The following is a 19,224-nucleotide window of genomic DNA, read 5'->3' on the forward strand; positions in this document are numbered from 1 at the left end:
TCTTTACTTTGTCCCTGCCAGTCAGGCTCATGCTTATGAACCACTGGTATGTCATAGAGAACATTTTTGGCCTTATCAGTGTAAAAGAAAATGCACTTAAAACCCATTCTCCACTATGCTCAACTTTGCTGGACTCCCTCTTATGAGGTCATCACTGTGTCTGGAATGTTAATAAATTCAGTTATAAAAATAACTGTAAATATTGTTCTATTGCATTTAAAGTTGTTTTTTCAAGAAAAATCACTACTCACTACTATCTTGCTTCATGTCCCTTCATTTTTTAACCTGACATACGCACTTTAAGGTGTCTAGCCATCTCACCTCCCCAACTCTGATTTATGTTTGATTTTGTAACTTGTTTCTAACGTCCTATTTCTTTTGTTGTTTTGATTTGCCATTGGCAGGAGGCCCTTTCATTTGTGCTGTTGATAACCAGTGTCTTGGCATTTGTTTTGTTATTCACTTCTTTATTTTGTATATTTGTCTGTTTGTTTGTGTTCCACTGGCAGGAGGCCGTTTCCCCTATGCTGCAGATAACCAGTGTCTCAACCTGTTACTTTGTAACTCCCTTTCTGGTTTGCGGTTATTCCAAGTTGATTTATCATTGGCAGGAGGCCATTTCACCTGCGCTGTTGATAACCAGTGTCTTAGCATTTGTTTTGTTATTCACTTCTTTATTTTGTATATTTGGTCTGTTTGTTTATGTTGCACTGGCAGGAGGCCATTTTTCCAGCTGCTGAGAGCTGGTGTCCTACTCTCAGCTATTGTTTTTCTTTAGTTAATTGGTTGGTTGACTGTGTTGCCCCACTTATTGTCCTACCCTGTCCTGTGTCTTTCCTAGGAGCTGAGGCCTGCAGTGGAGGGTCTGCTATCTTCCTGGTGGTGTTCCCCTTCTGGTGTGCTACTTAAATCACGGGTGTTTCAGACTTGACCTGGCGTGTGTGTGTGTGTGTGTGGACACTTTTGCAGTTGTGTGACCTTCTCCTGGACGCCCCCTCACTAGTTAGCCGGTCCCCTCACTGGTAAGCCTCAGTTCCTGTTGTCTGTCGCCCCCTTTGTGTGTGTGTGTGTGGTGTGCTTGAGCTACATCAGCTGTAGTTTTAGACATTGTTAATAAAATTATGTTTTTACTTGGATGAAACCACGTCTCTGTCAGTTAATGAACCTGTGTGCATATTAGACCAATTCACTAAACATTTCCCTGGGTGCAATTCCCAGGGTGGCGTAGTCGATCTTACCTGGGTCAGTACCTACGTACTACTCAACTCCCATCTGCCACAATGGGTTTCATCAGGTCCCTTTCAACAGACAATCAAGCACCTAGATTATGAATGCATTGGTGCTTTATTAATACTCCTGTGCAAGGGACCGTATGAAAGCCATGAATAGGCTATTGCTAGGAAATGGACAATACAACTAAAGTCTTGTTAAAACACACAACAGAAGTTGAGCTATAATGTTTGTGTTGTCAACATAGGCTACAATGTTTACTTGGCCTACTCATTTCTGCATTGTTCTGGTCTAGAAATTAAAGTGTAGCCTGGCACGTGAATCAAACTTTCCAGGTGTAGTACATTGTAATCTGTAGGATAAAATGTGGCTGACAGACCTAGCAAGCTGTTTAAGTTATAGCAGTTGGTTATCAAGATACTTAGTATCAGAATGATCCGTCCTTACTCATATGATTATCAACAGCAACAACAGACCCTTTGCCTGCAAAGTTTTCTAAGCTGTTTACGTTTTATATTTAAAAAAAAATATGATTAGCTATCACCTATACTAAAACTGAAAACAATAAAACACAGAATTCTGCTTTGTTTGCAATTTAATATTATAGGCTAGTATTTAACTACCAGTAGCTTGATGGTGCAACAATTGTATTGTAGGCCTACTCTACCTTTTTTTTTTTTTTAAATTGTCCTAGAATTGTTGAGAGAATTGTTTAAAAAGCTTAAACTGTTTACCATGTTAGTCGTTAGGTTATAATGTGTCAGCCTTATGTAATGTAACAACTTCACTTAAATACCTTAGTTGTATTGAACAATTGTACAATTGCAGACATTCCTTGTTTTGGTATAACTGTTAAACTTGTTTGCTTTTGCCTTTTAGGTTCCAGACCAGACCAGACCAGTGGTGATGACGTGTATGACATTACGTGTGTGCCTGTCTGTGTGCACACCTGTCAACCATACATCTCTGACAATGTTGCTAGCAACATACCTACTAACATACATTCTTACAAACATGTGACCATATCTCAACATATCTGCACATACCATTTAACCATACTGAGACTTATCTGAGATCTACACTGAGACATTCTGAGAAATATATTGTTGTGTGAGGACTATACTCACTAACTATATGGAACATGTATACCTGTGAATCATATTTGTCAACCATTCATACCTTTAATCATACCTGTGCTGTAACATCTGTGAAACATAGCTGTGCTGTTAGACCTCTCTTTTTAGACCTGAGCTGTGCTGTGTGAAAAAAAAGTTCTGTCTAAAACTGATCAACTGAAGGGCTGACTCTTTTATTCTTCAGTGTATATATCACCATCAAATTTGACCTAATACCATTAACTGAGGCCTCTAGCTGTTGCTGCCAGTTCAGAGTTACCACTGATAAATAGATCTGTCTTAGGATAATATGATTGGCATTATCAAGTTCTGTATATATAATATTCACAACTGTGATTTTTACTTCAAGCTTACATTGGTAAGTGTTCATTAGTGTATTCTGAGTATCATTCTGTTGTATTAAAACAAAGAATGTTGATCAATATTGAATTGACAATTTATTTTTACTGACTGTCATATACTCTAAGCTAACATCTAACCAAGTAAGTGGTTTTCAAGAATACTGTAAGACTATGTAATCTGAATAATCATACTGTAAGTAATATAATGTTATACACAGCAGCTTTTTTGCATTTACATGCAATGGTAATTCCCTGGAATTGCATTTTCTAGTTTTCCATGGAATTGCCATGAAAATATTGGCAGAAAAGTGACGTCTAACGTCTAATTTCTTTGCATTAAATTGATGCAAAATCATGTAGAAATGTATTTTAAGAGTTATTTTTTCAGTGGATATTGTCAGCACATGTGTTCTGTGTATCTGGAATACATTTATTGACAGCCTACCCAACCCACTGAGGATTTGAGGAAAAAAAAATATTTTTCACATGCAGTTTTCTGGTCAAATTAAAGGGTGCATACACTAAAATGGCCAAATTTTTTTGCGATATTTTCGGCAGAGCAGACCCTCCAATTATTGGTTCTTAGGGTCAAAGTTAACAGAAAAAACACAAATAAAAAGTATGGAAGACCATGTCAGGTTCAACCCATTTTTGAGATTTTGGTTCCCCAACTAATTTATTTACCTGTTGGAACTTGTACATTTACAAATCCAGCAGCAAAGGCAAAAGGAAGAATTAAACACAAGGGAGTAGGAAAATTATTTCAGTACATTTCTATCCAATTTAACTGTCCAATGTTCAAAAGGTTGTAAGAACTTAGATTTGTTGAGAATTTGAATGAATGAATTCAAAGTCCCACATGTTAGGGCAAATACATTATGAAAAGTATGCAGAGAAACAAAGAATGACATAGCAAGGAATTGAACAGGTTGTAAGAACATGACCAGACGTGCCACTGAATGTGTTGTGGTTTTGTGGAAGTTTAAACCTGCTCTGTTGGAGAGGCTGATATGTAGAAGACATAGAGGTAGAGGTCCTAGAGGGGGGAAATCATTTCTGAGCATTGTCCAGGGGAAACCATGTGCTTTAGAAAAGAGGACTTTCTGATGGCTTCTGAGAGCCAAAAACAGGCAAGTAATATGGTTAGACTGAGTAGTCGTATTGCATCAGGCATTTCATTATTTCTGCGCAGTTCACCATGACACCAAAATACACAGCCAGGATGCCTTGTGTGAGGCTGAATGTGGAGCATACAGGACACAACATTGCAGACTATACCCTATTGTGTTGTATAAGTGTCTATATATATATTTCAAATCTATATGACTATTTGTTATTTTGTTGTGTTGGATTAAGGTTGTGTAAACAAGTATGACACACTAACACAACAACTATGCAATAAAATATATTCATGCCACTTTAGTCACACATTAGTACTGTAAAATGTAAATATTATATATAACATGAAATGGAAATAATACAATGTATTTCTTTCTTTTTTTGATTACATACGGGAATACATGGTTTTATTTAGCTGAAATGTTTCCTTGTATGTGATGGATGAAATCGAGGGCAGGCATGCTTGCCTGCTAAACTCATGAGAATTCATGTGCAGTGATGTGCAGAGGTGTGGTACACTGTACAGTAACCTCATACACATTTTGGTGTGTGCAGGAGGCACGCTTGATGGATTCAGCTTTTGCAAGGATGGGTTTAGAACTGCATATGAAAGTCCTGACTGATGAAATGCCATCAGGAGAGTCTCATTCACAGATGCAACAGCCCACTGAACAATGGGGCCATTGGCCAGAGGTCGGATCCCTGAGTGTCCCTCCCTGTACTTGGTGGTGAGGGGTTTTGAAGAAAAATGACCCATTGTCTCAGTCTTCATCCTGCCATGGAGCCTTAGTTGTGGACAGCAGCCTGAAAGTCATCCCTGGATGTTGTGTGCTGGCACATTGGGAAAGCTTTCTTCGGCCCCCCAACACCCACCATGGAGAGGTATGTGTTTCAGTTTCCGTGGGTCCATCAGATGCTTCAAGCTCCTTCCTGTGCATGAGACTCTGACATAATTATGGGAACAGCATCACTATTTGAAATGTGACATTGGGACGAATGCAGACCTGTCTTAAACTGTTGACTGTGGAGGAGATGGCTATTAGTGAGAGGTTAGATGACTAAAGAAGTGTTTTGCACATATTTTGGTTTGTCTTACAGATTTTGTCTGCATTTGAATCTTAATTTGAACATATTGGACACCATGTTGCTCATATCAAATATTCTCATTTGCAGTGTTGAATATAAATAAATAGTTGACTTCATGTATACACGTGGTTCATCTATGTTAGAAAATAGAGGCATTCTGCTGTGCTTTGCTTTGTGGTAATGAAGATGTCTTGCGATGTTTCTGGCTTATTTTTTTATGAACATACAGTATAGATTTGCCTGATCTTAAGTGCATTTGCATCGCCCGAGGCAGTTGGGCTCTCCATAAGAGAGCTGCCCCCAACCCACAGAATTCTGTTTATACTGCAGACAAATGGTTTCACTGTTTACATAATCGTTTTCTTGTTTCTATACACACTGAAAAATAATTATTGTGCAAAGTACAAAGTTCATACAAATTGCGATCATTTCTTGAGGGATTATTTAAGTTTAAGTTCAGTGATATGCTGCTTTCCCGGAATCTCTTTTTATCTGAGGTCATTTCCTCATAGGTCATTTACCTTTGAACAAACACTAGGGTGAACATGATGTCTTTGTTCTTGTGTTAGTCATGGTCTGTCTTAGGTCTGCTATCATGCCATCAAATATTTCAGACAGCTTTGGCAGAAGGTGTAGTTCATCAGGTTCACAGGTCCATCATTTCTCTTGTGGTCAGCTATGCTCTATGCCAGATTGCTTAACTGACGTGAGGCAATCCTTACAACATCAGCAATACCAATGAATGATATTAATACTTAATTACTCATTATGGCAAAACACATTATCCTTCTTATAGTGCAATTATACTATTTTTTACTATTTACTATTTAGAATAATGTGAAAGGTAATGGTGAGAACAACCTTTTTAACCATTTCCTTACATAAAGTATAATTCATATGAGAATTCATATTTTTTCAGCACAGATGATCTGTGTGGTTTGAAATAATGGATATCCCTTCCATCCCCGTACTGCCAACCTACCACAGTGTACCGACCACTTTACTGTGAGACATGAATTTGTCACATTGAATCATTTTTAAAATTCATACTGGTGTTTTTCCATGCAATGGTGATAGTAAATTGCCATATATGGCTATCACAGACTATCACATTTTTTAAAAGATAGACCACGGGCATATGATTTCATAATGAAGTTGCATACTAAGCATGAATTAAGCCAGTTTCATGCTGCATACAACCCAAAGAGACATCACTTCTTGCCCTTCATATAATTTCCCTTAGCTTGCTTTTGCCCTGCACTTCAAAAACTGACAGAGCTGGATGGATGCACAGGGAGTATGTGTGGCCAAACCTCAGGCAGAGCACCTGATGCCTTCCTCTCAAACAACATGTCTGCAGCAGGAAAAAAATATATCATTTGAAAAAAGTATATCCCGAGATACATGCATAATATACAAGAACGTGAGAGTAAAACATGTGAGAGTAAAACACTGCTCTTTCCATTTTAGACATTCTATGATTTTGTGCTCTGTGCTTACAGTTTATGTTATTAGATATCACTGTAAGATAGAGGTGATACAGCATGGGTCCTCTGGCAGAGGTGGTATTTCAACCTCTACAGGGTTGATGGACTGAACACTCAGCATATATTTTGATATGGCAGAAGGATGTCACTCATCCTCAAATAACAGCATGCATACTAGAAAGTCCTTGGACTTTGGCATACCTAATCTAGTGATTTTTACTGTGTACACATTTAGTGAAACGTGAAAATCTATGTCAAGGACGTAATTAATTCCACCCACATACCTGTATGATGACCATGACTTCTAAAACTTTGTGGCAATCGCAAATACAACTCACCAGCCAATGGTAATGATCTGGAGATTGGTCTGTCGATACTGTTGATGATTAGTGACTCGTCAATGAGGCAATGTCACGGAACAGTTCTGTTCCATTTCCCTGTCTTTGACCAGTGACCCTGTTGAAAGTGCAGTACATGTACGCATTGCCCAGGAGTAACCCTTAAAACTCAGCCAGCGCGGCCCCGTGCCGCTTACGCAACCTTGGCAACTGACTGATTTTAACTGACTTACACTTTAATTGAAGTCAAGCTGGTGTCTATTGATCGGTTTTCGGATCCATAAAGTAGAACCAACATTACTGCAACCACAATATGTTTTTCAGAATAAGTGAAAAACGTTTAATCTATGTATTTGTGTTTTTGCCAATAATTTATTTGATAATAAATCAGTCAGATTTGAAATATTCTTTTATGTTTTTTGCTCATGTTTGTGTATAGTTGGTTAAAAAAGAAATGCCATTGCTGTAATCATATTGCTTAGGTTGTGCTGAAAAAAAGGATATAAGATAGTCAGTATTGCCCATGAGACCTCTGTAAAGTCTTTATAACATAGTAATGTAAAAAACTACAAAAAATGCTAATGCTAATAAAAGGGTTTTAAGGGTTAACTCTGTTGCCCTAGAACTAAAGTAATTGTATTGGCAACTGTGTAGCCAACTAATCTGTTGTTGTTGTTATTATTTGCTTGTTTTTTAAAAAAAAAAAAAAACATTTGTCTCTGTTACACTGCTTCACATGCTGTAGTAATACAGTCTGTACCGTAATTCTGTTTTGACAGTAGAAACTTTGTCTCATTCAGCATTATGCAAGAAGCCATTGTCATTCCAATGACTGCCATCTAGTGGTTCAAGAAATTGAACAAAGCATGGTTTATACCTTTTTGTAAAACAATAAAAAAAAGTCTTCCCTCAAGACTTCACCAATCTTTTTTTATTTTTTATTTATTGGCCTATTTTATTGAATAAAATGTCAAAGGCATTACTTCTTTATTATTATTATTATTATTTTTAGTTTATTTGCCTTTATAGTTTATTTAGTTTATTTGCCTTTATAAGATAGGACAGTGCAGAGACTGACAGGAAGCGAGTGGGAGAGAGAGAGATGGGGTGGGATCAGGAGATGAGCCGGAGAGAGAGAGATGGGGTGGGATCAGGAGATGAGCCGGAGAGAGAGAGATGGGGTGGGATCAGGAGATGAGCCGGGTCGGACATGGACCCAAGGATGGTACAGGTGCCTTGGCCAGTTGTGCCCCCTCCCCTCCTTTAACGTAACTGTGCTTCTCTTTTTATTACACTGATCCACTTGTTCTTATTATTGGGTCTTGTACCAACAGTCATGCTACAGCCCGGGGGATGCAAAATATGAAATAGCAGAGTAATACATTTTACTGTCAATGTTTTATCCATTAAATTATTAATATGTAAGCCATCCATGATAGCATAATGAAAGTCAAAATCTTGTCTCAGCAGTGAGCCTTTGGCAGGGCGATTCCGGGTGTTGGCCTTAATAACACTTAATGCTCTACTCTGAACAAACAAGTGATCCTGAACACAAGGGCATTTCCTTAGGCTTTCCCTCTGCTTTTGACTTGGACAGCCAAATACAGATTTTTGACTAGTTTATGATTAAAGGGTGCTAGAGCACATCAGATGGCCAGTGTCATAATCTGTGACCTCTGTGTCTGAAGATACAGTAGATTGGCCACTTTTAAAAACTATTCAGTGACTTCACTGAAATGTACAGTATACATCATATACCATTACTGAGTTCAGGCTAATTAAGTTGCTGTAATCACACTTGCTATAATTAGATGTTTCATGTGATGCCCAGAAGCAAAAATGCTGCCCTGCAGATCATTGAGGGCTGATTATAAGTGTCTGGCCACTCTACAGGAACGAGTGCCTGCTGACTGAGTCAAGGCCATTGTCGTATCGGCACAGGGCCCAGCTGATGTCACTGACAGTGAGACTGTTTGCTAGTGTTCTTTTCCATCTTCAAACAGCTGTAGTAGAAACACATGGCATGACTGCACCATCTCTGCCAACATTTACTTCATGATGACTCTTTGGGGCTACAGGGGAATCTTCACCATATGACCAACATACTGTATGCAGTGTATGTTTGCTTTATGTCCACTTACAGTGAGAAAATCATATGTTTCTATGATGGCAAGCCCAGAGGCCATGATTGCACTGAACTTGTCTCCTGCCTTTCTGAGAAATCTATGTCACAAAGAAGCTTCTAGACATTATTAAATGGAAAGTCTTTTATATACCAGTTTTCCGTATTTTGTTTTAAAATCATATAAATAAATAGATATTTTCTCTATTTAGTTTAAATGGCTGTATATCTCCTTTCTGTGCTTAACAAAGATATTTAGACACTGTTTAGATATTTAATTTAGATTTGGAAAATGTTGGATATTTGTCATCTCCCACTGTCTATGGCAAAATAAAAACATGTGCTGTGAACGTGACCTCCCAGCTTGTGAGCTCTCAGTTTGGGGTGATGTGAGTTGAGCTCACACCATTTGGACTCCAAATCAGACATACTTTATTGCATTTGATCTCCAATGCGAAGTGAAGTTCTGGTGTTTGCAGATCATCATGCACTTTAATGCAAGTGTTAGTTGACTCGGAGACTCAGGCCTGGCTGGGGGATGCTTCCAGGGCAATGTTGGCATTCACCTCTGGGCTCCCGTTCCAAGTCGCTTCAGTGGACGCCAGTATCCGTCAGAGCCGGCTGAGGGGCCGCTGACCCCAGGCTGCCAAAGGCCTGGCTGATCCAGAAGAGACATGCACAAATGAGACTGCCACTTCTCTGAGGCTGCCCAGTGGATAGCCCCTCTTTTGATATGATGGCTCCATTGCTTGTCTGAGTGCGTTTGCAAGTGTGTGTGAGTGCGCGTGTGTGTTTGTGTGGCTCTGAGGATGAGGGTTTTGGGATAGCATGGTAGTTTTGCTGGTGCCTTGTGTCACTCTTACTCCAGGGCTCATGTTAGTCACGTGGCGTAGCCTGATCTGTTACGTAAACAAGGCCCTCGATGGCCCTCGTCCACTTTCATCAACTTTATTTCCCAAGAACAACTCCAAAGATGACATTGGGGAGGGTACAGACAGGCTGGTGGATGCTCATTTCACTTTGAAACCTTCTTGCACCAGAGTCCATTTCAAAGCATTTCAACATTCAGCATTCAACTAATACTATTATCAGCATTCTCGTTAAATGATCTGAAACGATAAATGTGATTTTTATAGTAAAATCAAATTAAATAGATTTTGGATATTACAATTAACTGGGACAAAATGTGTGCCATGTTTATTCCATGTCTATTCTGTTTGATGATGCTAAAAATTTGTTACTAAAATACTAAAAATGTCCTCACCTCTAAATGATTATATATGGATATTTAATTTGATCCGAAACGATGAATGTGATTTTCATAGTAAAATCAAATCAAATAGATTTTGGATATTAAAATTAACTGGGACAAAATGTGTGCCATGTTATTCCATGTCTACTCTGTTTGATGATGCTAAAACTAATTTGTTACTAAAATACTAAAAATGTCCTCACCTCTAAATTATTATATTTGAATATTTAATTTGATCCGAAACGATGAATGTGATTTTTATAGTAAAATCCAATTAAATAGATTTTGGATATTAAAATTAACTGGGACAAAATGTGTGCCATGTTTATTCCATGTCTACTCTGTTTGATAATGCTAAAACTAATTTGTTACTAAAATACTAAAAATGTGCTCACCTCTAAATGATTATATTTGGATATTTAACATTTAACTGAGATTGCTTAAGGGTTGTTGACAACTGGTCCACCATAAGAAAAATGTAGGCCATGGTGTTTAGAGACCTGTGCTTACTGTATAAGGAGACATCAGAGGCATCTACAGACATTTCCTCTCAAATCCCAACACACTTGGAGTAAACAGAGCTTGTCATGGGACCGGCCATCTGCCTCTTTGGGTGGCTGAGAGATTTGGGAGAGATGTGCATGATCCCACTTGGGCAACACGTGCTAGCCTGACTCTGTCACACCCTTAAGGAAGAGCACATGGTTGGGCAGCAGACGCTCAAATGCTCCATTGCTTCCCGCGCCCCTCTTGCTCCGCGGGCGCACCAGGGGGGCCACGCCATGCTGAATGTATTCTGTTGGACATGCTGACATAAAGGCAAGGCCTTTGGATCCTGCACACCACAAGGCAAGAGGGGTGGAGCCTGCTCAGTTGTCAATGCAAAAGGCAGGGATCCTTTGTAGCCAACTTACTGCCTCATGTTCGCTGAGCATACAACAGTCTCTCATGCCTGCTCCTGCTGTGAGTGTGGATGACCCCTCCAGTCAATGAGGGCATGTCTCTTTCCCTGATGTTGGCGGAAAATATAAGCATTACATAAGGAACTGGGGCTGGTTTGAACTTACACATATCTCTGTCAAACCTTGACCGGAAAATTTCTGAATGTTCTGTTTTTTTGTTTATATACATTCTTGTCCTCTGTTAAGATAAATGCTAAACAAAGAGAGACAGAGAGAAATCCATGAGGAAATATTATAGAAACATACTAATGTGAGACTGCCAGGCCTGTCACAGAGGAACTATAACATTTACAAAAGGATCACTTGCATACGTTTCAGGCTGTTGTAGATTATCTCAAGTGACACTGTTTAGCATGAAGCTCGGAAGCTATGTGTTAATGGCCATTCTGTAAAATATCTGAAAGTTCCAGAAGTAAATATGTTATCTGATAGATGGGGGTGGGGTGGGAGTTCTCAATGCAGATTGGTAAAAGTCTTTTAAACTTGTAGGACTTTTTGTGACTATTGTTCTCATATGCCACACCAGACTTTTTATTTTGAGTATATTGCATATAGGTTATTTGAAACTCCGAGCTTTATAGAAGCAGAGGTAGATGTGTTGTGACAGTCTTACAGATCTGCCAAGACGAAAAACAGATATCTTCTCTCAACATAAACCAGGTACATTTTCTTTCCTAGAAGAAAACATAAAAGGTGTTTTAATCACTTAGATGACATGAAAAGTTCTCGTCACTTGCCAAATTTTATCTTAAGTTACTCAAAAAGGGAACACATTATTTGAAAACTGTGTCTGTATTAGACAGAGGGATTCCAGAGCAGGAGAGTTTTTTTTGATGAGGAAGTGAAAGTCATTTAAGCTTTGGCATTTGTTTGTACCAACTCTGTTTTTTGCAAAAGATCATACTGTGCCCAAGTGACCTAGGTATTATGTGCCCTCTACAGTCGAGAACCCTAGAGTGGAGCTGGTCCAGATGTGTTCCTGGTCTGACCAGATCTGCTCCTGATGCCACAGCAGTCTGGGCACCGTTCTCTGTCTCTTAAATACAGTACTTAACGCTAATGGGCAGGCTGTACCCATATGCTATGTACTGTTTACGAATAGAGCAGAGTTATTTTTAAGAGACAGGCTTGCCACATACACTTGTGATATTGTGTGTTACAGTGCTCATCCCGCTTAACAAAGAGTCGTCAGTGTAAACACACGAGCCATATGTCAGAAAGGCACAGCGCAACGCAGAGCACAACTTGCCACAGACGCCTATCTCTGGCTCGCTGCCTAGATGGAACGTTTAAATATTATGACACTGAATATGACTGAGCGTACCAGTGGGGCACACTCCAGCAGATCTGCACTGTGTGACAGTGTCTTCCATCTCTGTGAATGGACCTGCTATGGCAGTCTCAATCACCGTGGTCATTTTCTGCCATCCACTGAGGCCGATGCTCTTTTCGAAATCAAAGGTTCGCTGTCTAATGCGTTCATAGGTGTGTGTGTGTGTGTGTGTGTTTGAAATGTAAGCTCTGTGTGTGCACATTTTCTTGCATTTGGGTGTGCATGTGTTTTGTTTGCATGTTCAAAAAGAAAGAAAAGAGAGAGAGAGAGAGAAAGAGAGAGAGCAACTCAAGCCCACAACATCTGTCACAGCGATTCTGTTTCTGCAGAGGTCCACAGCAGCATGCATGTATGACACTTGAGTGGGAGAGCGGTCTATATGCCAAAATAAATAAATAAACAAACAGACCCCAACTCCTGAATGGACCACTGCTAATGAGCTCACCCAGCTGGGTGCTCATTTCTTCTCCAGTGTCAAACGTCCTCATGCTTGACCCCTAGATTCAGGGTTGCAAGCCAGAGGCGAAATCCCCCTGGCTCTCTTGCACCCCCCCCCCCCCCCCCCCCCCCACCCCCGTCTTTTCTTTCCACGCTTCCTACTTGGGCAGAAGGCTGGCGTAATACAAACCAGACTTGGGCAGAATGTGAGGCATTCAAGAGAGGGAAAGTGGCTCAGTTCCTCTGAGGAAGGGGCTGAGCGAGTAGCCGCGTCCTCGGTCTCACACACATACACACACACACACCGCCACCGCCGCCTGGCCTTTCGCCATGCACACGACCAGTGGCTAGGGTGCGGGGAGGCGAGCGCATCACCATGGACCATGGGCCGCGTAAGGGAGGACATTCGGACGGTGATACTTAGAAAGCACTGCAACTATGCAGGGAAAGTTGAGGCTGGACTGGCTGTACGGGTGCAACTCCTCAAGGTGGGTGTTGTTGTCAGATTCTTCTTAACGTCTCCCAAGTCCTGGAAACCTGATGAGTAGTGTCAGTGCAAGTGACCAATTGGAGAGGGCTTTTTAGACATTCTACTTCTTTGTTCAATTGCTCTCACTAGTATCAAATTCTGTGTGTTGGGAGTTGTGTGATGTGAAAAGGTGATTTTTCAGTTTAAGATGCCGGTATTGCCTTTTTAGCTGTGCTGTTACTGTTCAGTAATTACAAACTTACAAAAAATTGGTATAGTCTTGGTACAGTTTTTCAGACGGTTGTGTCTATGATTGTTTCTATAACAATTCATAGTAGTTCAAAATGTAGTATTACATTTCACATTAATTTTACTGATTCTTTATGGTGTGAGGACATACATTTTGGTGAGGAAAAATACTGCAACGTAAATATATAATGTAAATTATTTATCTTTTACTTATAAGTGTAACATGTACCTATAAATACATTTTTCAAAATGATTGATACATTGCAGTAGTCAATGTTTACTCTCTTTGTTTAAATAGTGTGTATTACTCGGTTTAGTCATTAAAATTATCTGGAAAAAGGCCGTTGGAAATCGTTTTGATTATGGGTAGTGTCACAGCTGACCCAGAGTGCTGAGCTAACCTTTAACCTAAGCATCTTTATTGTGTAAGCTTTGAGCCACTGCCCTTTCCATGTCATCAGCCTGTCCACAAACAAAGCTCTCACAGTTTTCTTAGAAGTGGCTCCAGTGAAGCAAACACACCTCATGTCCCCAAGAACTCACGCAACTAGGAATTGCCCACCACTGTGCCATCTGTGCCCATGCAGTTTTCTCCCCTCGGTGCAGACGCTGAGCTTCACGCCTGGCATCGGGCATTCCTTCCTCTTCAGATGGCAGGGGAGGTAGCATCTCGCGCATCAGCAGAATGCCATGGTTAAGTCATGACAGCAAAATCTATGCAGGCATGTAGAGCAACTGCTTGCTGTTGACACGCAACCAAGAGCCACTTTGTATGCTACCCATATATGTGTTTTCGGCTTTGGTTTGTTGTTTTGAATTAGTACTGTTATCTTAAGCCAACACTCATAAAAGACCTCTGGCTGATTCACTGAGAATGAAAGAGACTGAAGTACAATAACAGAAAAACAAACATTTACACATTTACAGAAATCAGTTACTAGGTAACTGTGTTCCTTCTATGGGTGTCTGAGGACAAATGAGGACAAACTGAGGACTAACCTTACATACCCCCCTGGGGCGTGTGTGACCTAGTTAATCTCCGTTCATCTTATGGGTGTAAACAGGGCTTCAACTACACAGCAAATGCAAACAGTGTGGGAGGCATGGAATGTAGTCAAATCCACAACACCGCAGCACCTGCGCTCCCTAAGTGAACCCTCACACTGTTTTCTACCCCAGGCCAAATGTCACACTTGTCTGCCAAATCGCCAAAATAATTGGTTTGCGCACCTTGAAAAACAGTCTTACTGGAGTATTGTCAAACTCAAGCTGAGCTAAGCAACTATCAAATAAAACAATCTTTTGACATTCTTTCATTTTACAATACCTCAGTCTGAAAGAGTGATAAGGGGGGACACATTGCTTTGTGCTTCTGCTTCAAAGTGAATAATTGCTCTTTCTAATGCTTTGAGTTGTTGTGTTTTCACAGACTGTAGTTGAAACAACTTGCTGAGCACCATGAGTTGGAGCTTCCTCACACGTCTTCTGGAAGAGATCCACAACCACTCCACCTTTGTGGGGAAAGTGTGGCTGACTGTTCTCATCATCTTCCGCATTGTGCTGACCGCCGTTGGGGGCGAGTCCATCTACTCGGACGAGCAAACCAAATTCACCTGCAACACCAAGCAGCCTGGCTGCGACAATGTGTGCTATGACTCATTCGCACCTCTCTCACACGTCCGGTTCTGGGTCTTTCAGATCATCATGATATCTACACCCTCTGTCATGTACCTAGGCTACGCCATCCACAAAATCGCTCGCTCTTCAGAGGATGAGCGGCGAAAGTTCCACAGGTACCAAAGGAAGAACCACAACAGTCGCTGGCGAGACAGCCACCCACTAGAACAGGTGCTTGAAGAGGAAGAGGATGACGATGCAGAGCCGATGATCTACGAAGATGCTTTGGAAGTGCAGGAGGCAAAGCCTGACGTGACCAACATTCCCAGTAGGGATCTGCAGAAGCATGACGGACGGCGGAGGATCGTGCAGGAGGGCCTGATGAAGATCTACGTGATTCAGCTCTTGTCCCGCGCCATCTTCGAGATCGGCTTCCTCGTGGGCCAGTACCTCCTGTACGGCTTCCGAGTCAATCCGTCCTACGTGTGCAATAAGATCCCGTGTCCCCACAGGGTGGACTGCTTTATCTCGCGGCCCACGGAGAAGACCATCTTCCTGCTCATCATGTATGTGGTCAGTTGCCTGTGCCTGGTGCTCAACGTTTGCGAGATGTTTCACCTGGGCATTGGCGCCTTCAGAGACAATCTCCGCAGACGGAGGAACAAAGGTCGGCAGCCTGCCTACAGTTACTCTTACTCGAGGAACATCCCAGCATCGCCCCCGGGATACAACCTGGTCATTAAGTCCGACAAACCTGGCAAGATGCCCAACAGTCTCATATCGCACGAGCAGAACATGGCGAACGTGGCCCAAGAGCAGCACTGCATAAGCCCTGATGAGAACATCCCCACTGACTTGGCCAGTCTACATCGCCACCTACGGGTGGCCCAGGAGCAGTTGGATATGGCCTTTCAGACTTACAACACCAAAAACAACCCTCAGACCTCCAGAACCAGCAGCCCAGTCTCAGGGGGCACCATGGCCGAACAGAACCGGGTCAACACGGCCCAGGAAAAGCAGGGGGCGAGGCCCAAAGCTGCCACTGAGAAAGCTGGAACAATAGTCAAAAATGGCAAGACATCTGTATGGATCTAAAGTCACTGCAACAGTGTACAGTAGATGTGTCAAATGACTGGGCATTAGTGGGACCATGCAAGTATTCAGTACTGTATGGAAAGATTTACTGACTAAAAAAATTAACTAACACCACATGATCCAGCACAATGTGCCTGATCTTACATACCAGTGTCAAAGAGTGTAAGAGTGTCAAACGTTATCATGAACACTGTGGGAGCAAAACTTGTTGAAAGGAAATGTAAGTCTACCATATTCCATACATTATTTGAGATGTGTTTTTCCCTTGTGCTAGCCTCAGCATTCTGTACTTTTCATGTATCTTACTGGTCTAATTTTAGCATGTCTGAATCATATTAGATATGAGTCTCCTTATATATACTGTATTCAACAGTCTGATATCAGTTTACAGTACTTCCTCATGATGTCTTACATCAGTTGTGTGAGTAGGATACTGTATGTTACACGTAGTGATATCTCTCAGAAAGGTTATCATAAGGTGTGCTCTTTAGCATGAATATCAGTAGTCCCGTCACATGGACTTGGTAAATGAAGTGTGCAGCTTTTGGTTAACACTTATTTTCCAGATGGATGACTGACATATACATCAGAATATTTATTTTTAAAAGGTGTTTACAACAGAGTGACCATTATTGTTTGATTTTTTTTATACAGTTCGCTGGATTGTTTTAACTTCATCCATTTATATACCGAGTTACGTCTTTATTTTGCGTTAATAATATTCTTAGTTTTGTTTAAAAATGTGTACAATTATGGATAAGGATTCTTGATGGGTTTGGGTTTTTAAAGGTATTATATTTCAATATGGGCATTATACAGTTTTTTTACATTACATATGAGTAATGCAAAATGAGATTTACATTAAGCACAATAATTGAGCTACATGGAACTGCCGACCATAAAAATGACATTTTTGTCCCTTCATCATTCATGTTTAAAAATACAAAATAGTTATCTTGCATTATTGTTTTTGAATATATTTTATTTGGGAATATTCATTGCGATGTACCCAGAAGTACTGACCAGTGACAGGTTCACTCGAGTGGAAGCAGAGTGTGTTCAACAGCATATTGCGCATGCAGTTTTGTGTCCTGGTGATTGTTAGCTACAGTGTATGAAGGAACAAAATTCCCTTTCAATCCAGAAGCTTTTTCTGGGTGTTTCTTTGCACCAGTGTGAGCGTATGAGACTAATAATGTCACTGACTCATGATAATACACTGGGATTTCTGATCTGACTGATATATTGCCCATTAAAATACCTTTTCAAATACAGATATTAATCTGTAGGCCTGTGAAACTGTAGGCGTATTGCATAGACAAACAACATGCAAATATTTATGGTAGGCTATGTAGTCAGCATTATTCTGATTGTCTGACCATATGCATCAACTGTATACTGTTTTGAGACATCAAAACATATGCTACTTGGTGAACTACGTTTGAGGTGCATAAAGAATATGTGCATTTCCAATTTCAACCAACAATTTATTCAAGCAAACAACCTGCATTTTCTTATCTTTTATTACAATGCAAGCATCCTACATTATGTAACCATGAACCAGTCAAAATAATATTACAACCTGTTTACTGAAGCCAAATACATCACATGCATTGTCAGATATTTGCAAGGATGGCCCATTGCACATCAGCTGAGCAAATTTAAACATTGCAGGTCCTGACCACAGCACGTGTTGTGTTGGTTGTATGTTGTGAAGCCAAATACCTCACAACAAGTCTAGTATAGAGACATGGGAGAATGTGGATTTAGTTACATGCATCGTCAGATATTTGCAAGGATGGCCCATTGCACATCAACTGAGCAAATTTAAACATTGCAAGTCCTGACCACAGCACGTGTTGTGTTGGTTGTATGTTGTGAAGCCAAATACCTCACAACAAGTCTATTAGAGACATGGGAGAATGTGGATTTAGTTACATGCATCATCAGATATTTGCAAGGATGGCCCATTGCACATCAGCTGAGCAAATCTAAACATTGCAGGTCCTGACCACAGCAGGTGTTGTGTTGGTTGCATGTTTTACGCTGAAGTGGCTTAGTCTGGGGACGAGGCTGTTCCTTTTGTGGTTCTGGATTACGGCAGGAAATATAAGTCCAGTCAGAATGTTCTTCCACTGATGGATTTAGATTTGAAAGTGTGATCTGCATCGCTTTAAAATTCATATGGAATTTACATTTCTTTGACTTAAAGTTTAAACATACACAAGCTCTTACTTTGGCCTAGAGGAACCATGAACTAGTATGTGACAGGCTGAACACTTTACCAAGGTTACAATAAATTAGGGGGAAAAGCTCATTTGATACTGCTACTGATTTACTACTAGTACTACTATTGTTACTGTTATTATTATTATTATTATTATTATTATAAAACAATGCCCCAGTGTAGGCATGGGAAAGCACCTTTTAGAAACTATTTTAAATGTCTGTGCCTTAAAAATAAAGACTGTTTGTGTGGTTATTCATGCAAATGTGGAAATAAATATTGGGATTAACTTAATACTATGTTGTTCTTTTAGTATTATTCACAGGCATCTTCATTCAGAGGAATACATGATGCAGTGTACTGCAATACATTACACTATTTTATTAAAGGTTTTATTTTGTTGAATAGAAAAATGCTTTTATACCTCCAATAATTCTGAATGCATAAATTGTATTTTTTGTTATGTCAAAATCCATCAGAATTCTAATGACACATGTCCAAGGCCCCTTTTAGATTATAATAAGAAAGAGTAACAAGTATGTAGGCCCTAACCTTTCAGTTGATAACTGCTATACAGTATAGAATTCTAAGCGACCTTTTGAACTTTGCCATCCTTGGTAATTGGTTATGCATTGATATGAAATGTTCATACAAATAGTATTCACTGCTATGTCATGATAATGGTTTCCAATAATTTCTCACTACAAGCATTAAAATGTTATG

General features: G+C 40.2%; 1 protein-coding gene across 2 annotated transcripts; it reads left to right on the forward strand.

The window, feature by feature from the left end:
* Positions 1 to 4,581: 4,581 nt before the first annotated feature.
* Positions 4,582 to 17,233, forward strand: gjc2 (gap junction protein gamma 2). 2 transcript variants are annotated; one of them, XM_042102521.1, is made up of 2 exons: positions 4,582 to 4,708; positions 14,992 to 17,233. In XM_042102521.1, the coding sequence occupies exon 2, from the start codon at positions 15,021 to 15,023 to the stop codon at positions 16,272 to 16,274; it is 1,254 nt and encodes a 417-aa protein (XP_041958455.1). In that variant the 5' UTR covers positions 4,582 to 4,708; positions 14,992 to 15,020; the 3' UTR covers positions 16,275 to 17,233. The 2 variants fall into 2 exon arrangements, with proteins under 2 accessions (XP_041958455.1, XP_041958456.1); XM_042102522.1 differs by lacking the exon at positions 4,582 to 4,708 and adding an exon at positions 13,088 to 13,332.
* The last annotated feature ends 1,991 nt before the right edge of the window (positions 17,234 to 19,224 follow it).

Source organism: Alosa sapidissima, chromosome 1 (genome assembly GCF_018492685.1).
Source record: "Alosa sapidissima isolate fAloSap1 chromosome 1, fAloSap1.pri, whole genome shotgun sequence".
Taxonomy (NCBI): domain Eukaryota; kingdom Metazoa; phylum Chordata; class Actinopteri; order Clupeiformes; family Clupeidae; genus Alosa; species Alosa sapidissima.

Coding starts and splice junctions, on each gene's coding strand:
- gjc2 (XM_042102521.1), top strand. CDS start 15,021: ATGAGTTGGAGCTTCCTCACACGTCTTCTGGAAGAGATCCACAACCAC.